We start from the raw sequence: 19,397 nt of genomic DNA on the forward strand, positions 1-19,397 counted from the left end.
TTGGAACACATTGGTGTTTTACTGACTCGTTATGAAGTCCAGGTAAACACAGAAGCCTAGAAATTCCTTTTTTGAAAAACATTCAATTTTCTAATTCCAATTTAAATGATCTAACCAACAAAATATAATTCTAAAGACTTCTCACTTGGAAAAACACAGTTACTGGTGGAGGTGTGAGAAAAGATGAGCCAGATACCAAAACATTACAAGCAAAGTTCAGGATTAAGGTGGGTGTAGCTGTACTACTGCTTGGATGGAGAAGAAGGTGGTAGACCTGTAGGCGGGTGCACTCTGTTTTCTCCACTGCTCGTCTGAGTGGTACCATAGCCTGGAGAGGAATTCCAAGGGAAGCATGTTTTCTCTGTGGTTTCCTCGGTCAATTCAACAGCGTTCCAGTTCGGTACACTGAAGCCAAGTGACCTTTGATGACCATCTTGGATCAGCAGGGTCTAATTAAGTCCCTGCCCCTGGGTTTTTGGTATGCATTTTTGTGGGTGGCTAGAGGAGGGAGAGAGACCCCACTTGCTAGGGAGAGTAACTAGCAGTAGGGAAAGGTTACTGATGAGAGGGGAAAGTCTAGGGACTTGCCAACCTGGAAGGAGTCTCCCCTCTTGGGATCGGACCGGCCAGGCCACACTTCTCCCTCTGAAATAGATGCTGTTACTGATGAGAGGGGAAAGTCTAGGGACTTGCCAACCTGGAAGCAGTCTCCCCTCTTGGGATCGGACCGGCCAAGCCACACTCCTCCCTCTGAAATAGATGCTGTTGGCACCTCTCTTCAGCCACATCTTTGACTACATTGAACTGTGAGTTATTTCCCTAGCAGCACTCTTCCACTACGGTGTTTGTAACATTGGCATTCTGTTCAATACAAGTTCCAAGTTTTACTGCAACCATACTCTGTGTATTTACTGCCCATACCACACTGCACCTCCCCATAGGCCCACAAAATCTTGTCCTGAAAATTTAACCACAAATAAAAATGTGTAATGGGCAGTTCTGGAGCAAAGATAGAAGTATATTTGTCTATATGGTCCTTGTTAGGGTAGCAATAACTACTTTGAAAGAACTTGGGGGACCTAGTAAAAAATCAGGAGAATGTGACCTGGATGCCAGGGTCCAGCAGTGCCCCTTTTTGTAAAAGAAATACTGTATATACTCAAAAAAAGAAGAGTGCAGATATAAAACAACAATTTAAAATTATATACACCTAAAAAACAGTCCTATATAGTTTCCCTTTAAAGCGGGAGTAAACCAAGGGAGAAAAAAAAATTGGGCCTCACCACTGCATACTAGCACATTATGACAGACTTGCCTGAAAATCAAGCCCTCCAGCAGCGCGCTGTCACCACTGTAGCTGCCTTCATCTGCACCCGGGCTTCCTTTCCAAGTTTTTGGGCTTCTAAGGCACGAATGGCCGAGACACAACAACATCAGTCCCATGAATGCACACGGGAGTCATTCTTTACGGTATACATGTGCCATTCCTTCAGAGAGCATGTGCCAGCGATGTCACCGGCTGCTGCCAGAGAAAATATCTCTTAACGTTGCATGTTCAGGAGATATTTACCGTACCTATAGGTAAGTCTCATTACAGGCTTACCTATAGGTAGAATTCACCCGAGGGAGTTTACTGCCACTTTAATAGAAGTTGTTACTTTGTTGCTTCTATTAGTGTTGTTTTTCAGTTGTAGGAGTAACAGTCACCCAGGGTGCATGCAGGGGCGGACTGACAACTCATGGGGCCCCCTGGGAAAAGGGGATCATGGGGCCCCTGTGTCCTTGCCCAAACTCAAAAAAGAATATAAAAAAGGTACCAGGGGCATCTCATGGGGCCCCCTACTGACCCCGGGCCCTCGGGCAGTGCCCGAGTTTCCAAATGGTCAGTCCGCCCCTGGGTGCATGTGCCCCTGCCACATGTGAAATCTATCTCATATCTGGAGGTTCTGCTGTTGTTCTTTGCATAGTTCCTATATACAGACTACAAATCCAGGCCTAACAGTCTCTATTGTTGATTGATCCCAAATTCAAAAAATCCTCCTTCTGCCAGATATTCACTGAATAGGGATTGCTCTGCAGAAACTGCCAGTATCATTAGTGATTAATCATCAACGTGCCAAATAAATACCAAATGATAGACATAAGATACATCTTTCCAGACAAGCAGATGCAGACCACCATTATTAAATCTAGGTTCTGGCATGCAAAAACTTCAACAAGAACTTCCTCCTCTCATCCAGCTCGCTGATTGGGTCTCGCTTTTCTTTCATGCGGAAGTTGACATCTTCTAAGACTTTGTGAATCAGTTTGAGGAATTGCGTGTGCTTGCCGCGAGTTTTCAGATGGTCCTCAGGAGTGTAATTCTCTACTAATATTATCTCTTCTGCCCCCATTCCTTCAAACGTATCCCTCAGTTTGGTGATATTCCCGCTGGTCTTGTGGGTGATGACGACGATGGGGAAGATTCCTGTGGAAGAAAAAGAAATAAATGAAGAAAAATTATCTTCTACCCCCAATTACTACTACTACTACCCCACCACTTCACTGCAAAATGTGCTTGACAAAAATCTTCCCTTTGCAAGCTCTGTGATGCCACAACTAGCCATCAGTCATTGAATGGCCATCCATCTTTGCCTGTATGAATGGACAATCTCCGATTCCCCATATATTGTTTGTTAGGTTTGAAAAAGAAGTGGTAATATAAAATGGAGGGTTTCTTGAAATCACATCAACTTTCCAGGAATGGAGATGAAAATACTTTACAGTAAATACAAATTGTCCATCTCTGTTTCTTTTTTTCACATCTTTTACAATTCAGTTTCTCTTTAACTGAATAATTGTTTTGCTTTACCTGTCAGATCGCGGCAGTTTTTCAAGAGGGTTTTTATCTCCTCCATCTCTGTATTGGCCAGATCTTTCTTGGCACTTGAACACATGGAAAAAAAATATTTGTCAAATTTGCAAATAAATGAGCAAATTCAATGAACACAGTATACAGAAGGGGATGCATTTGGTAACCCATTCCAGGCATGTATATTATTTTGTATGTTTATTTAATGTAATATACACTCACCAGCCACTTTATTAGGTACACCTTGCTAGTGAAAGGAAAATATCCCCCACACCATTACACCACCACCACCAGCCTGAACGATTGATACAAGGCAGGATGGATCCACCACACCATGACACCACCACCAGCCTGAACCATTGATACAAGGCAGGATGGATCCACCACACCATGACATCACCACCACCATCAGCCTGAACCATTGATACAAGGCAGGATGGATCCCCCACACCATTACACCACCACCAGCCTGAACTATTGATACAAGGCAGGATGGATCCCCCACACCATGACACCACCACCAGCCTGAACCATTGATACAAGGCAGGATGGATCCACCACACCATGACATCACCACCACCATCAGCCTGAACCGTTGGTACAAGGCAGGATGGATCCACCACACCATGACACAACCAACACCAGCCTGAACCATTGATACAAGGCAGGATGGATCCCCCACACCATGACACCACCACCACCAGCTTGAACCGTTGATACAAGGCAGGATGGATCCACCACACCATGACACAACCAACACCAGCCTGAACCATTGATACAAGGCAGGATGGATCCCCCACACCATTACACCACCACCAGCCTGAATCATTGATATAAGGCAAGATGGATCCATGCTTTCATGATGTTTGCACCAAATTTTGACCCTACCATCTGAACGTCACAGCTGAAATCCAGACACATCACACCTGGCAAGATTTTCCAGTCTTCTCTTGTCCAATTTTGGTGAGCCTGTGCGAATTGTAGCCTCCGTTTTCTGCTCTTACCTGACAGCAGTGGCACCCGGTGTGGTCTTCTGCTGGTGTAGACCATCTGCTTGGTTGGACATGTTGTGTGTTCAGAGATGGTATTCTGCATATGTTGGTTGTAATGAGTACTTAATTGAGTTACTGTTGTCTTTCTATCATCTGGAACCAGTCTGCTCATTCTCCTTTGACCTCCATACAACTGCCGCCCACTGGATATTTTCTCTTCTTCACACCATTTTCTGTAAACCCTAGAGATGGTTGTGCAGGAAAATCCCAGTAGATCAACAGTTTTTGAAAGCCTCAGACCAGCCCATCTGGCACCAACAACCATGCCAAGTTCAAAGTCACTTAAACCCCCTTTCTTCCCCATTCTGATGCTCAGTTTGAATTTCAGCAAGTCGTCTTCACCACGTCTAGATGCCTAAATGCTGCCATGTGATTGGCTGATCAGCAATTTGCATTACCAAGCAATTGAACAGGTGGACCTAATAAAGTGGCCGGTGAGTGTATTTATTGCAGTACAAAAACTCCAGAGAACACAAATACAAGAACCTAACCCAAGGGAGAAGAGGGCTTTTCCCAAACAAGCTCCAACCATTTTCCAAAATGCTTCTTCATGTGACTTTCCCCAGTATGGTTTTCTGTGAACGCCAAAATGCCTGTCCACCCTGACCCTCCGCCATGCTTGGAGCGTGATCTTACCTATAGACAAAGACGGGTACAATAATGTTGGCGGAGGTTGAATTATTCATTTTCAGGCGATCTATCATCTCATCATAGTTGGCCGTCCACTCCACTTTCTGGTCCAGAGGGAGAAAGTCAGCTGCGAAAACAGATAATCTGAAATTCTGAATGCTGAAGGATGACATTATTCTGTCAAAACTTTATTTACCTCCTCGTTTCCTATCATACCGAACCTAAACTAAGCCGCTGTGCTTATTATCAGTGATGATGATGAACAGATGCTGTGAGTGTCTAGCCCAGCACTCCGACTGTTCTCAGATTTAATAAATATCACACTATGGGGGGATTTACTAAAGGCAAATAGACTGGGCATTTTTGAAAATGCAGTTGCTCCAGAGCTTAGTAAATGAGGTGAAGCTTCACTTTGCAAAGAAAACCCAATCACATGCAAGGAGAATTAAAAATATATATTTTTTGCTCGCACATGATTGGATGATGGAAGTCATTTACTAAGCTCTGGAGCTACTGCTCTTGCAGAGCGCAGCTGCACTTTCCAAAGTGGACAATCTATTTGCCTTTAGTAAATCAACCCTTATGTGTTTAAAAAAAATCAGCAATTATTATCACAAATGATACATTGGAATCATAAGGCCTCATGCACACCTTTGCTCATAAACATGACTTCAGGGGAGTATTTACCACAAGGCAAAAAAGGCATTTGCCTAGGGTGGCTTTTTTCAGGGGGGCAGCACCGCCCCCCAGAAGAAGAAATGGAAGAAGGCGTGGCATGGGGACCAGGTGGGATCTGAGAGAAGCTCTGGGCTGCTTGATGCTGTATGCAGAGCCCAACTCTCATTCCAGGGGATGTCCGAAGCTGTGAAGGTGAGTGTCTTTATATCTCACTGGGGGGTGGGGGTGTCCAGTGTATGGCGGGTGGTGGTAGTGGAAGGCTCTCTCAAATAGGAGTGGAGGGTGTGGAGGGGGGGCGGTGTTGGTTGATGCCAGGCTCTCTCTGCAGAGGGGGGGGTGTCTGGTGTATGGAGGGTGGTGGTAATGGAAGGCTCTCTCAGGTAGGGGTGGAGGGGGGTGGTGTTGGTAAATGTCAGGCTCTCTCTGCAGAGGGGGGGGGGGGGTGTCTGGTGTATGGAGGGTGGTGGTAATGGAAGGCTCTCTTGGGTAGGGGTGGAGGGGGGGCTGGTGTTGGTTGGTGTCAGGCTATCTCCGTGGGGGGGGGGTGCCCGAAGTATGGAGGATGGTGGTAGTGGAAGGCTCTCTCAGGTAGGGGTGGAGGGAGTGGGGGGGGTGTCCGCTGTATGGAGCATGGTGGTAATGGAAGGCTGTCTCAGGTAGGGGTGGAGGGGGTGGAGGGGGGGGGTGTTGGTTGGTGTCAGGCTCTCTCTGCGGAGGGGGGGTGTCCGGTGTATGGAGGATGGCGGTAGTGTAAGGCTATCTCGGGTAGGGGTGGAGGGGGGGTGGTGTTGGTTGGTGTCAGGCTCTCTCCATGGGGGGGGGGGTGTCTGATGTATGGAGGGTGATGGTAGTGGAAGGTTCCCTCGGGTAGGGGTGGAGGGGGGGTGGTGTTGGTTGGTGTCAGGCTCTCTCTGTGGGGGGGGGGGGTGTCCAATGTATGGAGGGTGGTGGTAGTGGAAGGCTCTCTTGGGTAGGAGTGGAGAGGGGGGGGGGGTGTTGGTTAGTGTCAGGCTCTCTCTGGGAGGGGGGGGGGTGCGACCGATTTTTGTGTTGCCCAGTTCAGCACAAAACCTAAATACACCACTGAATGAGTGTTGGAGCTTTTGGCCTTTTTTTTTTTTGCCAAAGCCCCCGAACTCAACTCAATAAAAGCCTATGGGGTTGATTTACTAAAGGCAAATAGACTGTGCGCTCTGCACGTGCAGTTTCTCCAGAGCTCAGTAAGTGAGGTGAAGCTTCCCTTTGCAAAGAATACCCAATCACATGCCAGGAGAATTAAAAATATATATTTTTTGCTCGCACATGATTGGATGATGGAAGTCATTTACTAAGCTCTGGAGCTACTGCTCTTGCAGAGCGCAGCTGCACTTTCCAAAGTGGACAATCTATTTGCCTTTAGTAAATCAACCCTTATGTAATTAAAAAATATCAGCAATTATTATCACAAATGATACATTGGAATCATAAGGCCTCATGCACACCTTTGCTCATAAACATGACTTCAGGGGAGTATTTACCACAAGGCAAAAAAGGCATTTGCCTAGGGTGGCTTTTTTCAGGGGGGAAGCACCGCCCCCCAGAAGAAGAAATGGAAGAAGGCGTGGCATGGGGACCAGGTGGGATCTGAGAGAAGCTCTGGTCTGCTTGATGCTGTATGCAGAGCCCAACTCTCATTCCAAGGGATGTCCGAAGCTGTGAAGGTGAGTGTCTTTATATCTCACTGGGGGGTGGGGGTGTCCAGTGTATGGCGGGTGGTGGTAGTGGAAGGCTCTCTCGAGTAGGAGTGAAGGGTGTGGAGGGGGGCGGTGTTGGTTGATGTCAGGCTCTCTCTGCAGAGGGGGGTGTCTGGTGTATGGAGGGTGGTGGTAATGGAAGGCTCTTTCAGGTAGGGGTGGAGGGGGGAGGTGTTGGTAAATGTCAGGCTCTCTCTGCAGAGGGGGGGGGGTGTCTGGTGTATGGAGGGTGGTGGTAATGGAAGGCACTCTTGGGTAGGGGTGGAGGGGGGGCTGGTGTTGGTTGGTGTCAGGCTATCTCCGTGGGGGGGGGGGTGCCCGAAGTATGGAGGATGGTGGTAGTGGAAGGCTCTCTCGGGTAGGGGTGGAGGCAGTGGAGGGGGGGGTGTCCGCTGTATGGAGCGTGGTGGTAATGGAAGGCTGTCTCAGGTAGGGGTGGAGGGGGTGGAGGGGGTGGAGGGGGGGGTGTTGGTTGGTGTCAGGCTCTCTCTGCAGAGGGGGGGTGTCCGGTGTATGGAGGGTGGTGGTAGATGGTTCGCTTGGGTAGGGGTGGAGGGGGGGTGGTGTTGGTTGGTGTCAGGCTCTCTCCATGGGGGGGGGTGTCTGATGTATGGAGGGTGATGGTAGTGGAAGGTTCTCTCGGGTAGGGGTGGAGAGGGGGTGGTGTTGGTTGGTGTCAGGCTCTCTCTGTGGGGGGGGGGTGTCCAATGTATGGAGGGTGGTGGTAGTGGAAGGCTCTCTTGGGTAGGAGTGGAGAGGGGGGGGGGGTGTTGGTTAGTGTCAGGCTCTCTCTGGGAGGGGGGGGGGTGCGACCGATTTTTGTGTTGCCCAGTTCAGCACAAAACCTAAATACACCACTGAATGAGTGTTGGAGCTTTTGGCCTTTTTTTTTTTTGCCAAAGCCCCCGAACTCAACTCAATAAAAGCCTATGGGGTTGATTTACTAAAGGCAAATAGACTGTGCGCTCTGCACGTGCAGTTTCTCCAGAGCTCAGTAAGTGAGGTGAAGCTTCCCTTTGCAAAGAATACCCAATCACATGCCAGGAGAATTAAAAATATATATTTTTTGCTCGCACATGATTGGATGATGGAAGTCATTTACTAAGCTCTGGAGCTACTGCTCTTGCAGAGCGCAGCTGCACTTTCCAAAGTGGACAATCTATTTGCCTTTAGTAAATCAACCCTTATGTGTTTAAAAAAAATCAGCAATTATTATCACAAATGATACATTGGAATCATAAAGCCTCATGCACACCTTTGCTCATAAACATGACTTCAGGGGAGTATTTACCACAAGGCAAAAAAGGCATTTGCCTAGGGTGGCTTTTTTCAGGGGGGCAGCACCGCCCCCAGAAGAAGAAATGGAAGAAGGCGTGGCATGGGGACTAGGTGGGATCTGTCTAAAAAAACAGCATTTTTGCTTGCACATGATTGGATGATGGAAGTCAGCAGAGCTTCCGCTCATTTACTCAGCTCTGGAGCAACTGCACTTGCAAAGTGCTCAGTCTATTTGCTTTTAGTAAATCAACCCCATAGACTTTTATGAGTTTAACAGCAGCAGAGTCTAGGGCCAGTTGAACGTCCCTCTCCAGCAAGCAGAAGAATCATGTTCAGGAGAGGAACATTCTGGGCAAAAAAAGGCTAAACGTGGTAAAAAAGGCGTGTAAATGTGTCTAAACGTGCCTAAGTATAGTATAGTGCCCGGGCGTTTATTCATTTCAGTGACAAGTATTCTGGCAGCAGAAAAACACTCCAATGTACATGGAGCTTAACTCTCCTAATCTGTTATATCCAAATACAAGTTCAGATAAAACTGTGCATGTCATAAAAACCAGTCCGCTCTGCAACATTCCTCATCGTCCAAGACAATGCCCTTGGAAATAATGTGCTCGGTGCAAAATGTGTTCAACCGCTTCCCAGCCCATTGCAATAATACGGCCAGGAGGGTACTCTCTTATCCCACTCGGGAGTGACGTCCCCCCGCCTGCCAGAAGTGGTTACATTTCTACAGAGGAATCACCTAGGGCAGGGGGAGACAACCTTAAAGAGCTGGAGATCTACCTGAACATGGGAGAGGTCAAAGATCACTGGCACAGTCCTCACATCTGATATAAACCTCTAATTGCTGTACTACCATGTCAGAGTCACATGCATTGTACGGCCTTCATGGGTTTAAAACATATTGCCTCCTCGCCACCTGTCAAACACACTCCGATCGCTTTTCAGAGGAGTAGCAATGCCTGCTGCACTTGTGAATAAGCCTTTAGTTGCATTCCACAGTGGCACCCCTAGGGCTTGTTCACACATTAGGTTGGGGGGTGGCTAAAACTCTGCGGTTGAGTAACGCTCTTACCAGCCCCAATCCCTACCCCCTGAGGCAGCAGGCAAGGGTGTACTGCAGGTAAGGTTGCAAGGCTCTTGCAGAGCGGCCTCATATATTTGAATGGGTCATGTTTGGCAGGTGCTACACCCACCAACCATGACAAGAATGACTCCTGCTGTGGCTGGACATGTGTACACCCCCAACCACTGCAGCTAAAGTGGGTGCAGTTGGGGCAGGAGTGGTAAAAACTCAACTTAACTATGGAGTTTTACCACCCCCCACCTCTAAACTGAACTGAACTGTTCTGGGAACTGTAAAAGGCTGCTTTCACACTGATGGGCTGAGGTTTACCTGCACTGCGGGAGTGATGCAGTGCATCTGCGACTTTCCTGGGATAGCTGCACTGTGGCATAGACTTCTATTATATCCTGCAGGCGGGGTGCACTTTCCTCAGGATAGAAGTCTATGGCTAAGCACAGCAAACCCGCAGGAAAGTTTCGGGGAAACACTGCACTGCACCGCACCCTCAGCAGGGGCGGACTGACCATTTGGAAACTCAGGCACTGCCCGAGGGCCCGGGGTCAGTAGGGGGCCCCATGAGATGCCCCTGGTACCTTTTTCATAGGTTTTTTTGAGTTTGGGCAAGGACCCCTACTGCCTGGAGGCCCCATGAGTTGTCAGTCCGCCCCTGACCCTTGGTGTGGGTAATCCGCAGTGAATCAGTGTGAAAGCAGCCCTATACTATTATGCCCAGTGTATTGCTTCATACTGACCTGAAGATCTTTCCTGCTGATGGCCCCACTCTGGAGACCACTAGCCAGGATGAGAGGTGGAGTGCAGTTGGTATCACTCTCATTGGACAGGAGCCAGCACTACAGAGGAGACATCGGTTTCTGCGGCTCTCGCTCCCTACTACAGATCCAACTTTACAAGTAGTCCCTTTACGCTCTGGGATGGCGGGTCAGCAAGCCCATACTACCATATATTGGGCACCTGGCCAAGATCTACTGGTAGATCATGATCTACTGGCTGCTGACCCCTGACCTAGGATATAGAGCAGAGGTCCCCAATCATTCTAGCCAGTTTACTGTCCTTCAGGCTTATGAGGGGCTAGACTGTGGCTGGTAGGAGTAGAAAATGTCCTGCCCTCCATGGAAGTAAGCAATATCCCATCATTGGTTTTAATGGGAGGATTGGTATCCCATTGTTGGTATCAGTTGGAGGAATCATGACCCATTGTTGGTGTTAGTGGCAGGAAGAGTGTCCCGTTGTTGGTGTCATTTGGAGCAATTGTACTCCACCATTGGCATCAGTGGGAAGAATAGTACCCCAAGGTTAGAAAAAATCAAGCAAAGGGCCACATCTGGCCCCCAAGCCACAGTTTGGAGACCACTGGTAGAGAGTATACATGGATGTATGAATGGAATGGATGACACCTAGGTTTATATGCTTCCTTTAATCACCATAACTATATGCAAGAGTCAGACAAGAAATGGAAACACTCCATGATTGGCAGGTGTGAAAGTGACAACATGTTTGGTGGTGAAAGTGGAAGTGATATAACATTATTTTGCTTCCGCTGTGTGATGAGACACCTAGCTAACAGATGAGAAGCCTCACTTTCCTCATTCGCTGTGTGCACTGCTAGTAATACGGAGTCATGTCAGAGCTTACTGAGCTTCATAGAAGGAAAATTGTTGGTGTCGCTTAGCCGGTGCCTCTGTGACGGAAGTTGCCAATTTATTTGCCGTGTCGCCAGGTCCAGGATCAAGGGTTCTGGCGGCGTATACAGTTTCTCTTTATTCTAAGCTTCTCTGTGGGTACAAGTGTCCAGTGGAGGTTTACTTACACTTTAAGTAAAGAAAGTCACATTTGGTCCAAATAAAAATGTATGGGTTCTGTATGGGTTCTGTATGGGTTCAGTATTCGTGTCTGAAGAATAAGAGCAAATGTATTAACCACATGCTGCCCAGCCACTATATAAATACGGCGGCAGGCAAAACCACGTTTTGAAACGTGTGTTTTTAAAACAGGTAGGGGGCACGCGCGAGGCGCGCCACCGCCCTACCTGTCCCGCTGATCACAGCCGCGGATGTCAGTCGCTGGGTCACAGCCAGTCGTTACCGGCTATGTCCCGGCGATCGGCGGCAATTGCTGACAGACAGCTGCAGTAGCTGTGCTTTCTGTCAGTTCCCTGACAGCTCCAGGACACGCTGATCGGGACAGAAGAGTTTCTCTCTCCCGATCAGCAGTGTTCCCTGCAGTACACACCCCGCCCCCTAGTAAAACACTCCCCTCACACAGATAACCCTTCCCTGAATAATAAAGTTAACCCCTTCCTCCCCAGTGCCATTAGTACAGTGTCAGTGTTTTTTTTTTGCACTGTTCACTGTATTAGTGTCACTGGGAATGTCAGTGACCCCAAGTCAGTACCCCCCAATGTCAGAATGTCCGCCGCAATCCCGCCATAAGTCGCTGATCGCCGCCATTATTAGTATAAAAAAAACTAAAAATCCCGGTATCTTTCCCGCCATTTGTAAACGCTATAACTTTCACGTAAACCAATTAATTTACACGTATTGGGTTTTTTTTTTAGCAAAGACATGTCGCAGAATGCATTTTGTCAGAAATTTATGACTAAATTTGATTTTTAAATTTTTTTTTACTGGACATGTTTTATAGCAAAAAGTCCAAAATATTGTTTTTTTTCCTCAAAATTGTCAGCATTTTTTTTTTTATAGCGCAAAAAATAAAAACTGCACAGGCGATCAAATACCACCGAAAGAAAGCTCAATTTGTGGGGAAAAAAAGGATGTAAATTTAATTTATGTACCATATTGCATGACCGTGCAATTGTCCGTTAAACTAGCGCAGCGCTGTATAGCAGAAAAATGGCGTAAATTGCAGTGTCTATACCGCAGTATCTATACCATAGTTTGTAGACGCTATAACTTCACACAAAGCAATCAATATATACTTATTGGGAATTTTTTACCAAATACATTTTGGGCTAAATTTATAACTAACTTTGAGTTTACTATATATTTTTTATAGCTGAAAGTAAAAAATATTGTTTTTCTTCAAAAATTTTTGGCCTTTTTTTCTTTATAACGTGAAAAATAAAAAGCACACAGGTGATCAAATACCACCAAAAGAAAGCTCTATTTGTGTGAAAAAAAGGACGTAAATTTTGTTTGGGTGCAGCATTGCATGACCGCAAAATTATCAGTTGCATTAGTGCAGCGCTGAGTAGCAAAAAGAGGCGTGGTCATTAACCTCTTGCCGACCGCGCATAGCCGAATGACGGCTTCACCGCGGCCGGCCAGTTCTGAGTGGACATCATATGACGTCCTCCCAGAACGCGCTCTCCTGCGCGCCCCAGGGGGCGCGCACCCGGCGATCTCCGTGATCGCTGTGTCCTACGGACACAGCTGATCAGGAGATGTGGTGAAAGGCCGAGCCCACTGGCCTTTTACCACGTGATCAGCGGTGTCCAATGACACGCTGATCACAGGGAAATGCAAGTGCCGGTTCTCGGCTGCACTTTCCTCACGCTGTCAGATCGTGAGGAAAGTACTGCCGAGAACCGGCAGTTGTCAGAGCGGGGATCGGCACCGATCATCAGGGCACTGATGATCAGTGCCCTGATGATCGGTGCCCAGCAGTGACACCCACAAGTTCCGCCCAGCAGTGCACCCACTAGCCCCGCCCACCCGTGCCCAGCAGTGCCCCCACCTGTGCCCAGCAGTGCCCCCACCTGTGCCCAGCAGTGCACCCACCTGTGCCACTCTGCAGTGCCACCTACCTGTGCCCAGAAGTGCCACCTACATGTGCCCAGCAGTGCCACCCACCTGTGCCCACCAGTGCCACCCACCTGTGCCCACCAGTGCCACCCACCTGTGCCCACCCACCAGTGCTGCCCACCAGTGCCGCCCACCAGTGCAGCCCAGCAGTGCTGCCAGTCAGTGCCACCAGTCAGTGCCAAGGGGTTGTGCCAGTCAGTGCCGCCAGTCAGTGCCCAGAAGTGATGCCAGTCAGTGCCGTCTATCAGTACCCATCATCAGTGTCACCTATCAGTGCCGCCTATCAGTGCTGCATATCAGTGCCGCCTATCCGTGACCCCTAATTAGTGCTGTCTATCAGTGCCGCCTATCCGTGCCACCTCATTAGTACTGCCTATCAGTGCCCTTTAGTGCTGCCTATCAGTGCCCATCAGTGCCGCCTATCAGTGCCCATCAGTGCCGCCTCATCAACGCAAATCAGTGAAGGAGAAAAAATACCTGTTTGAAAAATTTTATAAAAGAAACAAATAAACTTTTTTTTTTTTTTCAAATTTTTTGCACTTTTTTTAATTTATAGCGCAAAAAGTAAAGCGCCCAGTGGTGATTAAATACCACCAAAAGAAAGCTCTATTTGTGAGAAAAAAATGATCAAAATTTCATATGGGTACAATGTTGCATGACCGCGCAATTGTCAATCAAAGTGCGGCAGCACTGAAAGCTGAAAATTGGCCTGGTAAGGAAGGGGGTAGAAGTGCCTGGTAGGCAAGTGGTTAAGGGGGGTAAATCCTCAGGAGGGAAAGTGGTTAAACAAACCCCAAACCTGACTCACCTACTTGGGCGTAGATCTCACCACTTTCAGTGCTGCTGAATGTGGAGCATCCTCTGTTGTCCACCATGATGATGGTGTCAGTTAATACATACGATTTCCTCTCCATGGTGAGCCCACCGTCTGCCGTCCCAGCCTCAGCATACAAGGTGAACTCTTTGTCATAGAGAGCATGTTTGCAGGAATTGATTAAGGAAGATTTTCCGTGTCCTGCATAGCCAATTAACTGCACGATAATCCGGCTGAAGCCCTGGTTGCCATGAGGGCAGTTATTGAGGCTATACATCAAAATGTATTCTTTCTGCCGGTCAATTTCCATGTCAGAGCTCGTAGTCCACTGTCCTGCCACCTCTCTGCTCTTCTTACTGTTTATATCGTTGTGAAATGGGATGGTGTAATATTTTATGATGTTATTGTCAGGAATTTCCAGTCCAAGCAGGACAGGGCTATCAGCAGTTGGCACGTAGGCACCTGAAAATATGGTCTACCTTCCGGAGACTGGAACAGAACGTCAACTGTTCTGGTGAAACCAATATGGTGCTATATAAAGATAACGTGTAAAGTACACATTTTACAAGTCCAGATATAAAAAAAAAAAAAGGCAAACAGACAAAATGAAAGTAGTAAAGTAAACTGTGAAGAATGGTTCCATGTTGCAGAAGGCATTGTACATATCTCTGTCCATCTGCAACTGTGACCTTCTCTGTCCATCTGCAACTGTGACCTTCTCTGTCCATCTGCAACTGTGACCTTCAACTGTGACCTTCTCTGTCCATCTGCAACTGTGACCTTTAACTGTGACCTTCTCTGTCCATCTACAACTGTAACCTTCTCTGTCCATCTGCAACTGTGACCTTTAACTGTGACCTTCTCTGTCCATCTGCAACTGTGACCTTCAACTGTGACCTTCAACTGTGACCTTCTCTGTCCATCTGCAACTGTGACCTTCTCTGTCCGTCTGCAACTGTGACCTTCTCTGTCCATCTGCAACTGAGACCTTCTCTGTCCATCTGCAACTGTGACCTTCAACTGTGACCTCTGTCCATCTGCAACTGTGACCTTCAACTGTGACCTTCTCTGTCCATCTGCAACTGTGACCTTCAACTGTGACCTTCTCTGTCCATCTACAACTGTAACCTTCTCTGTCCATCTGCAACTGTGACCTTCAACTGTGACCTTCTCTGTCCATCTGCAACTGTGACCTTCAACTGTGACCTTCTCTGTCCATCTGCAACTGTGACCTTCAACTGTGACCTTCTCTGTCCATCTACAACTGTGACCTTCTCTGTCCATCTACAACTGTGAGCTTCTCTGGTAAAGCTCATCAAACCTCTCATGTCTTATAGAACCTTCTCCAGTATCTTTACCGCCATTTGTAGACTCACTTCTACCCCACCTCCACCTAAGAACTGTACTTGAACCACCTTCACCTTGTTGTTTAGGGTGAAGAGGCAGGGAGAGAGTTAGTGCTTAGGGTCGAGAGGTGGGGAGGGGGTTATTGTTTGGGGTAGAGAGGTGGGGAGAAGATTATAGTTTAGGATGGAGAGGCAGTGAGGGGGTTATCATTTAAGGGCGGAGAGGCGGGGAGGGAGTTATTTTTTAGGGTGGTGAGGCAGGGAGGGGTTATTATTTAGGGGGGAGAGGCGGGGAGGGGGTTATTGTTTGGGGAGGAGAGGTGGGGAGCAGGATTATAGTTTAGGGTGGAAAGGCAGCTAGGGAGTTATTGCTTAGGGTGGAGAGGCAGGGAGGGGGTTATTGTTTAGGTTGGAGAGGCAGGGAGGGGGTTATTGTTTAGGATGGAGAGGGGGTTATTGTTTAGTGTGGAGAGGCAGGGAGGGGGTTATTGTTTATGGTGGAGAGGCGGGGAGGAGATTATAGTTTAGGGTGGAGAGGCGGTAGAGGGAGTTACGGTTTAGGGTGGAGAGGCAGGGAGGGGGTTAGTGTTTAGGGTGATATATGGGGTTTGGGAACTCCAGAGCTGCCAATCACTGCTCTGCACTACAACACCCAGCAGACCCCCCCTTCCCTCTCCAAGAAGTTCTGCAGCAGCTGAGACACCCCGGGGAAGTTGTCAGAGGTGGGGGGGGGGGAGCCTGGCTCAGGGCAGAACACCTTGGCACCGGGACACACTACTCACCAGACTAAGCGGGATCACCATGCAGCCCCCCCGGGGAGGGGAACAGCAGGTTGCCGGGAAGTGGCTCCAACTGGGGTTAGGGGGTGAGCTGGCATGTGAAGGGGCAGGAGGGGGCGGGGCCAGCAGAGGGGACACTGTATGCAAAGGACACCTAACCCCTGTCACAGCTGTAGCCCCTGACAGTGTCATCCATGGGGGCTGAGTATATCGGGGGGCGGAGTATATCGGGGGGCAGAGTATATCGGTGGGCAGAGTATATCGGGGGCGCTTGTTCTGTAAACACTCTGCACTCGTGCATGGTACGCCACTGGCCTGAACACTGCCACCCAAGGCACATGCCTCGTGGTAGATACACCCTGATGGTACTAGGTGGTGAACATTGACAAGAATCCGATCCAATTCCAGGAAAACAAAAAAGAAAGCTGCAGATCTCTGGAATGAGGAAGTTCCTCATATGTAGGGAGGAGTCCTCCACCTTCATCTGCAGAGAGCAAAGTTCTATGTAATAGACGCCATTATCTGAGGAATGTAGATCACATTTCCTCATTGCTGGGTGTTACAGATTGTTGTAGTCACACCAGACTGAAATTCACTGACACCACATCCAAAATGTACTGTCACAGCCAAGCCTTCACTGGCATTCCCAAAAGTTACAAAGTAACAGTTTTAGGTGCACATTTCAGTATTTAATCTACAAACAAGTGCAATAAGCAATGTGATTTAACTCCCCTGGCTGTATTCCCGAGTGTTGCTTGGGGTAAGGTTTCAGTACCACAAGCGGTAACCCCCCCCGAGCTACACTCGGGAATACACTGCAGCGTTGCTTGGGGATCTCTTCTGCACTTACCTTGTCCTGCGCTCCCACAATGTCCTCCCTGCAGTGTCCCCGGCAATGTCCTCCAGCCAATGCCAGCATCTGTCTTCCGGGTTTCGGTCCCTGCCACGTCGGGACGTACGGGGGACAGAACTGGCGGGAAATTTTAAAATGTGAAAAGTGACATTCACTAAATACACTAAAATCACATAGTATAACATTCCTGTATCAAACCATTTCACATACATTGTGTCCCGAGTGCTTTGTCCAGCGCCCTGCCTGCATTATTACTGTTCTTTCTTCCTGGAAACTGAGAAACGTCCATGGAGTCCAAAAAGCGTCCCTTTAGGTCAGACGCGGTTTTAGACCGGCTAGAGAACAGCGATAGTAAATCAGAACCACTTGCAGAATTGAGTGATAATGATTGGTGGGGGAAATTCCTCATCAGACACTGAAAACTATTCTGCGACTGAGCTCAGTGATGTGCGAACTTGGCGCTCTATTTCACATTTCAGTGTTTTTGGTTTGATTACATTATTGAATTACATTTATTATTATTATTATTATATTATTATTTTTTATGATTATTTATTATATTATAATTTATGATTTTGTGTTTCAAGTTTTATCCTCCCCGGGATGTTTACTAGACTCTTGTTCAGACAGATTTCAGTGAGTTATTCCTAAGAATTACAGGCCTACAATAAAAAAACAACATATTTCCATGTAAAAAAATGAACCGCTTTCAGCACAGAAATACTGACATAATCAGACCGCTAGGGAGGTGAAGATCGATATTTAGGCAAAAAAACATATTTCTTATTTGATTTTCAATATATTAAGAGTGGATTATTATAAGGGATGAGAGTGATCCTCTGGGGATCTCCAGGGATAAGGATGGTCCTCTGGGGATCTCCAGGGATAAGGGTGGTCCTCTGGGGATCTCCAGGGATAAGGATGGTCCTCTGGGGATTTCCAGGGATAAGAGTGGTCTTTAGGGGATATCCAGGGATGAGGGTGGTCATCGGAGATCTCCAGGGATAAGGGTGGTCCTCTGGGGATCTTCAGGGATGAGGGTAGTTCTCAGGTGATCTCCAGGGATCAGGATGGTCCTCAGGGGATCTCCAGGGATGAGGCTGGTCCTCAAGAGATATCTGGGGAAGAGGGTGGTCCTTGGGAGATCTCTGGGGATGAGGGTGGTCCTCAGGGAGTCTCCAGGGATAAGGATGGTCCTCTGGGGATCTCCAGGGGTCAGGGTGGTCTCCTCTGGGGATCTCCAGGGATAAGGATGGTCTTTAGGGGATATCCAGGGATGAGGGTGGTCATCAGAGATCTCCAGAAATAAAGGTGGTCCTCCGGGGATCTCCAGGGATGAGGGTGGTCCTCAGGGGATCTCCAGGGATGAGGGTGGTCCTCTGGGGATCTCCAGGGATGAGGGTGGTCCTCAGGGAGTCTCTAGGGATAAGGATGGTCCTCTGGGGATCTCCAGGGATGAGGGTGGTCATCGGAGATCTCCAGGGATAAGGGTGGTCCTCCGGGGATCTTCAGGGATGAGGGTAGTTCTCAGGTGATCTCCAGGGATGAGGGTGGTCCTCAGGGGATCTTCAGGGATGAGGGTGGCCTTCAGGGGATCTCTGGGGATGAGGTGGTCCTCAGAGAGTCTCCAGGGATGAGGGTGGTCCTCTGGGGATCTCCAGGGATAAGGGTGGTCCTCTGGGGATCTCCAGGGATACTGGTGGTCCTCTGGGGATCTCCAGGGATGAGGGCAGAGATAATCTAAGAAAGAAAAAAAAAGAAAAAAACAAAATGACAAACAAGTAAAATGTAAATAATGTTAAAATAAATAAAAAGAAATTTTGGTAGGTGTGGAAATGGCTGGGTCTGGATGGACAGTTGGTGCTCAGCATGATCAAAGGTCACGTGTTCCCCTTTCTGTGTTGTTCCAGAGACCGTTGGCCTCTAAGAATGTGTAAAACCTGCCTGGGGGTTGGGATGCCTCAGAGGTTTACATGTCAATCTGAAAACCATTTCTGGTAAATTATCAGGCAATTAGGATAGAGATTGTCAAGCAAAGGCTATAGGGAGCTGCAGTGCCGGGACAAAGTCATCTATTGCACAGGGAGAAGATGGTGAACGGAAGCCCCCCACCCCCAAGGGTGCCCCCACATGAGCATTATGTGTGAGCAAAAAACCCTTCCCTCCCTCACAAAATATTTGAGCGCTATCCGGCATGCTTATGCTCTAAGCATGAATTCCTTTTGCAAGCTGAAATTCACCCCCCCAAAAAAAAATTCCCCTCTTCCGGGTTCAAATCCATCCCCCCAACTGAAATCCTCAACTCAGCACAAATCTTTGCCCCGCATCACCCCCTCCCAGCTCAAATCCTCTCCTTCCCGAAATCCGCCTTCTAGCACAAATCTTCTACCCCTCAAATGTCCCCTCTGACATTTATATCCCCACACATCCTACCCCCAAATTTCCCTTCATAGCACAAATCCTCCAAATCATCCCTACTAGTGCAAATCCTCTCTCCAAAATCCCCCCACCTTTTACAAATCCTCCCCTCCCACA

The 19,397-nt window shown here is 48.1% G+C and overlaps 1 protein-coding gene across 1 annotated transcript; it reads right to left on the reverse strand.

Annotated features, from left to right (window-relative positions):
* LOC149451970 (uncharacterized) lies at nt 1-14,260 on the reverse strand. Its single transcript, XM_089689924.1, has 4 exons — nt 13,879-14,260; nt 4,540-4,660; nt 2,852-2,925; nt 1-2,467 (listed from the first exon to the last, which is right to left on the reverse strand). The coding sequence occupies exons 1-4, from the start codon at nt 14,192-14,194 to the stop codon at nt 2,190-2,192; spliced, it is 789 nt and encodes a 262-aa protein (XP_089546050.1). The 5' UTR covers nt 14,195-14,260; the 3' UTR covers nt 1-2,189.
* Between the last annotated feature and the right edge of the window lie 5,137 nt (nt 14,261-19,397).

The sequence above is a fragment of the Staurois parvus genome, unplaced genomic scaffold, assembly GCF_062004578.1.
Source record: "Staurois parvus isolate SC_StPar_1 unplaced genomic scaffold, SC_StPar_1.0 ptg000503l, whole genome shotgun sequence".
Classification (NCBI taxonomy): domain Eukaryota; kingdom Metazoa; phylum Chordata; class Amphibia; order Anura; family Ranidae; genus Staurois; species Staurois parvus.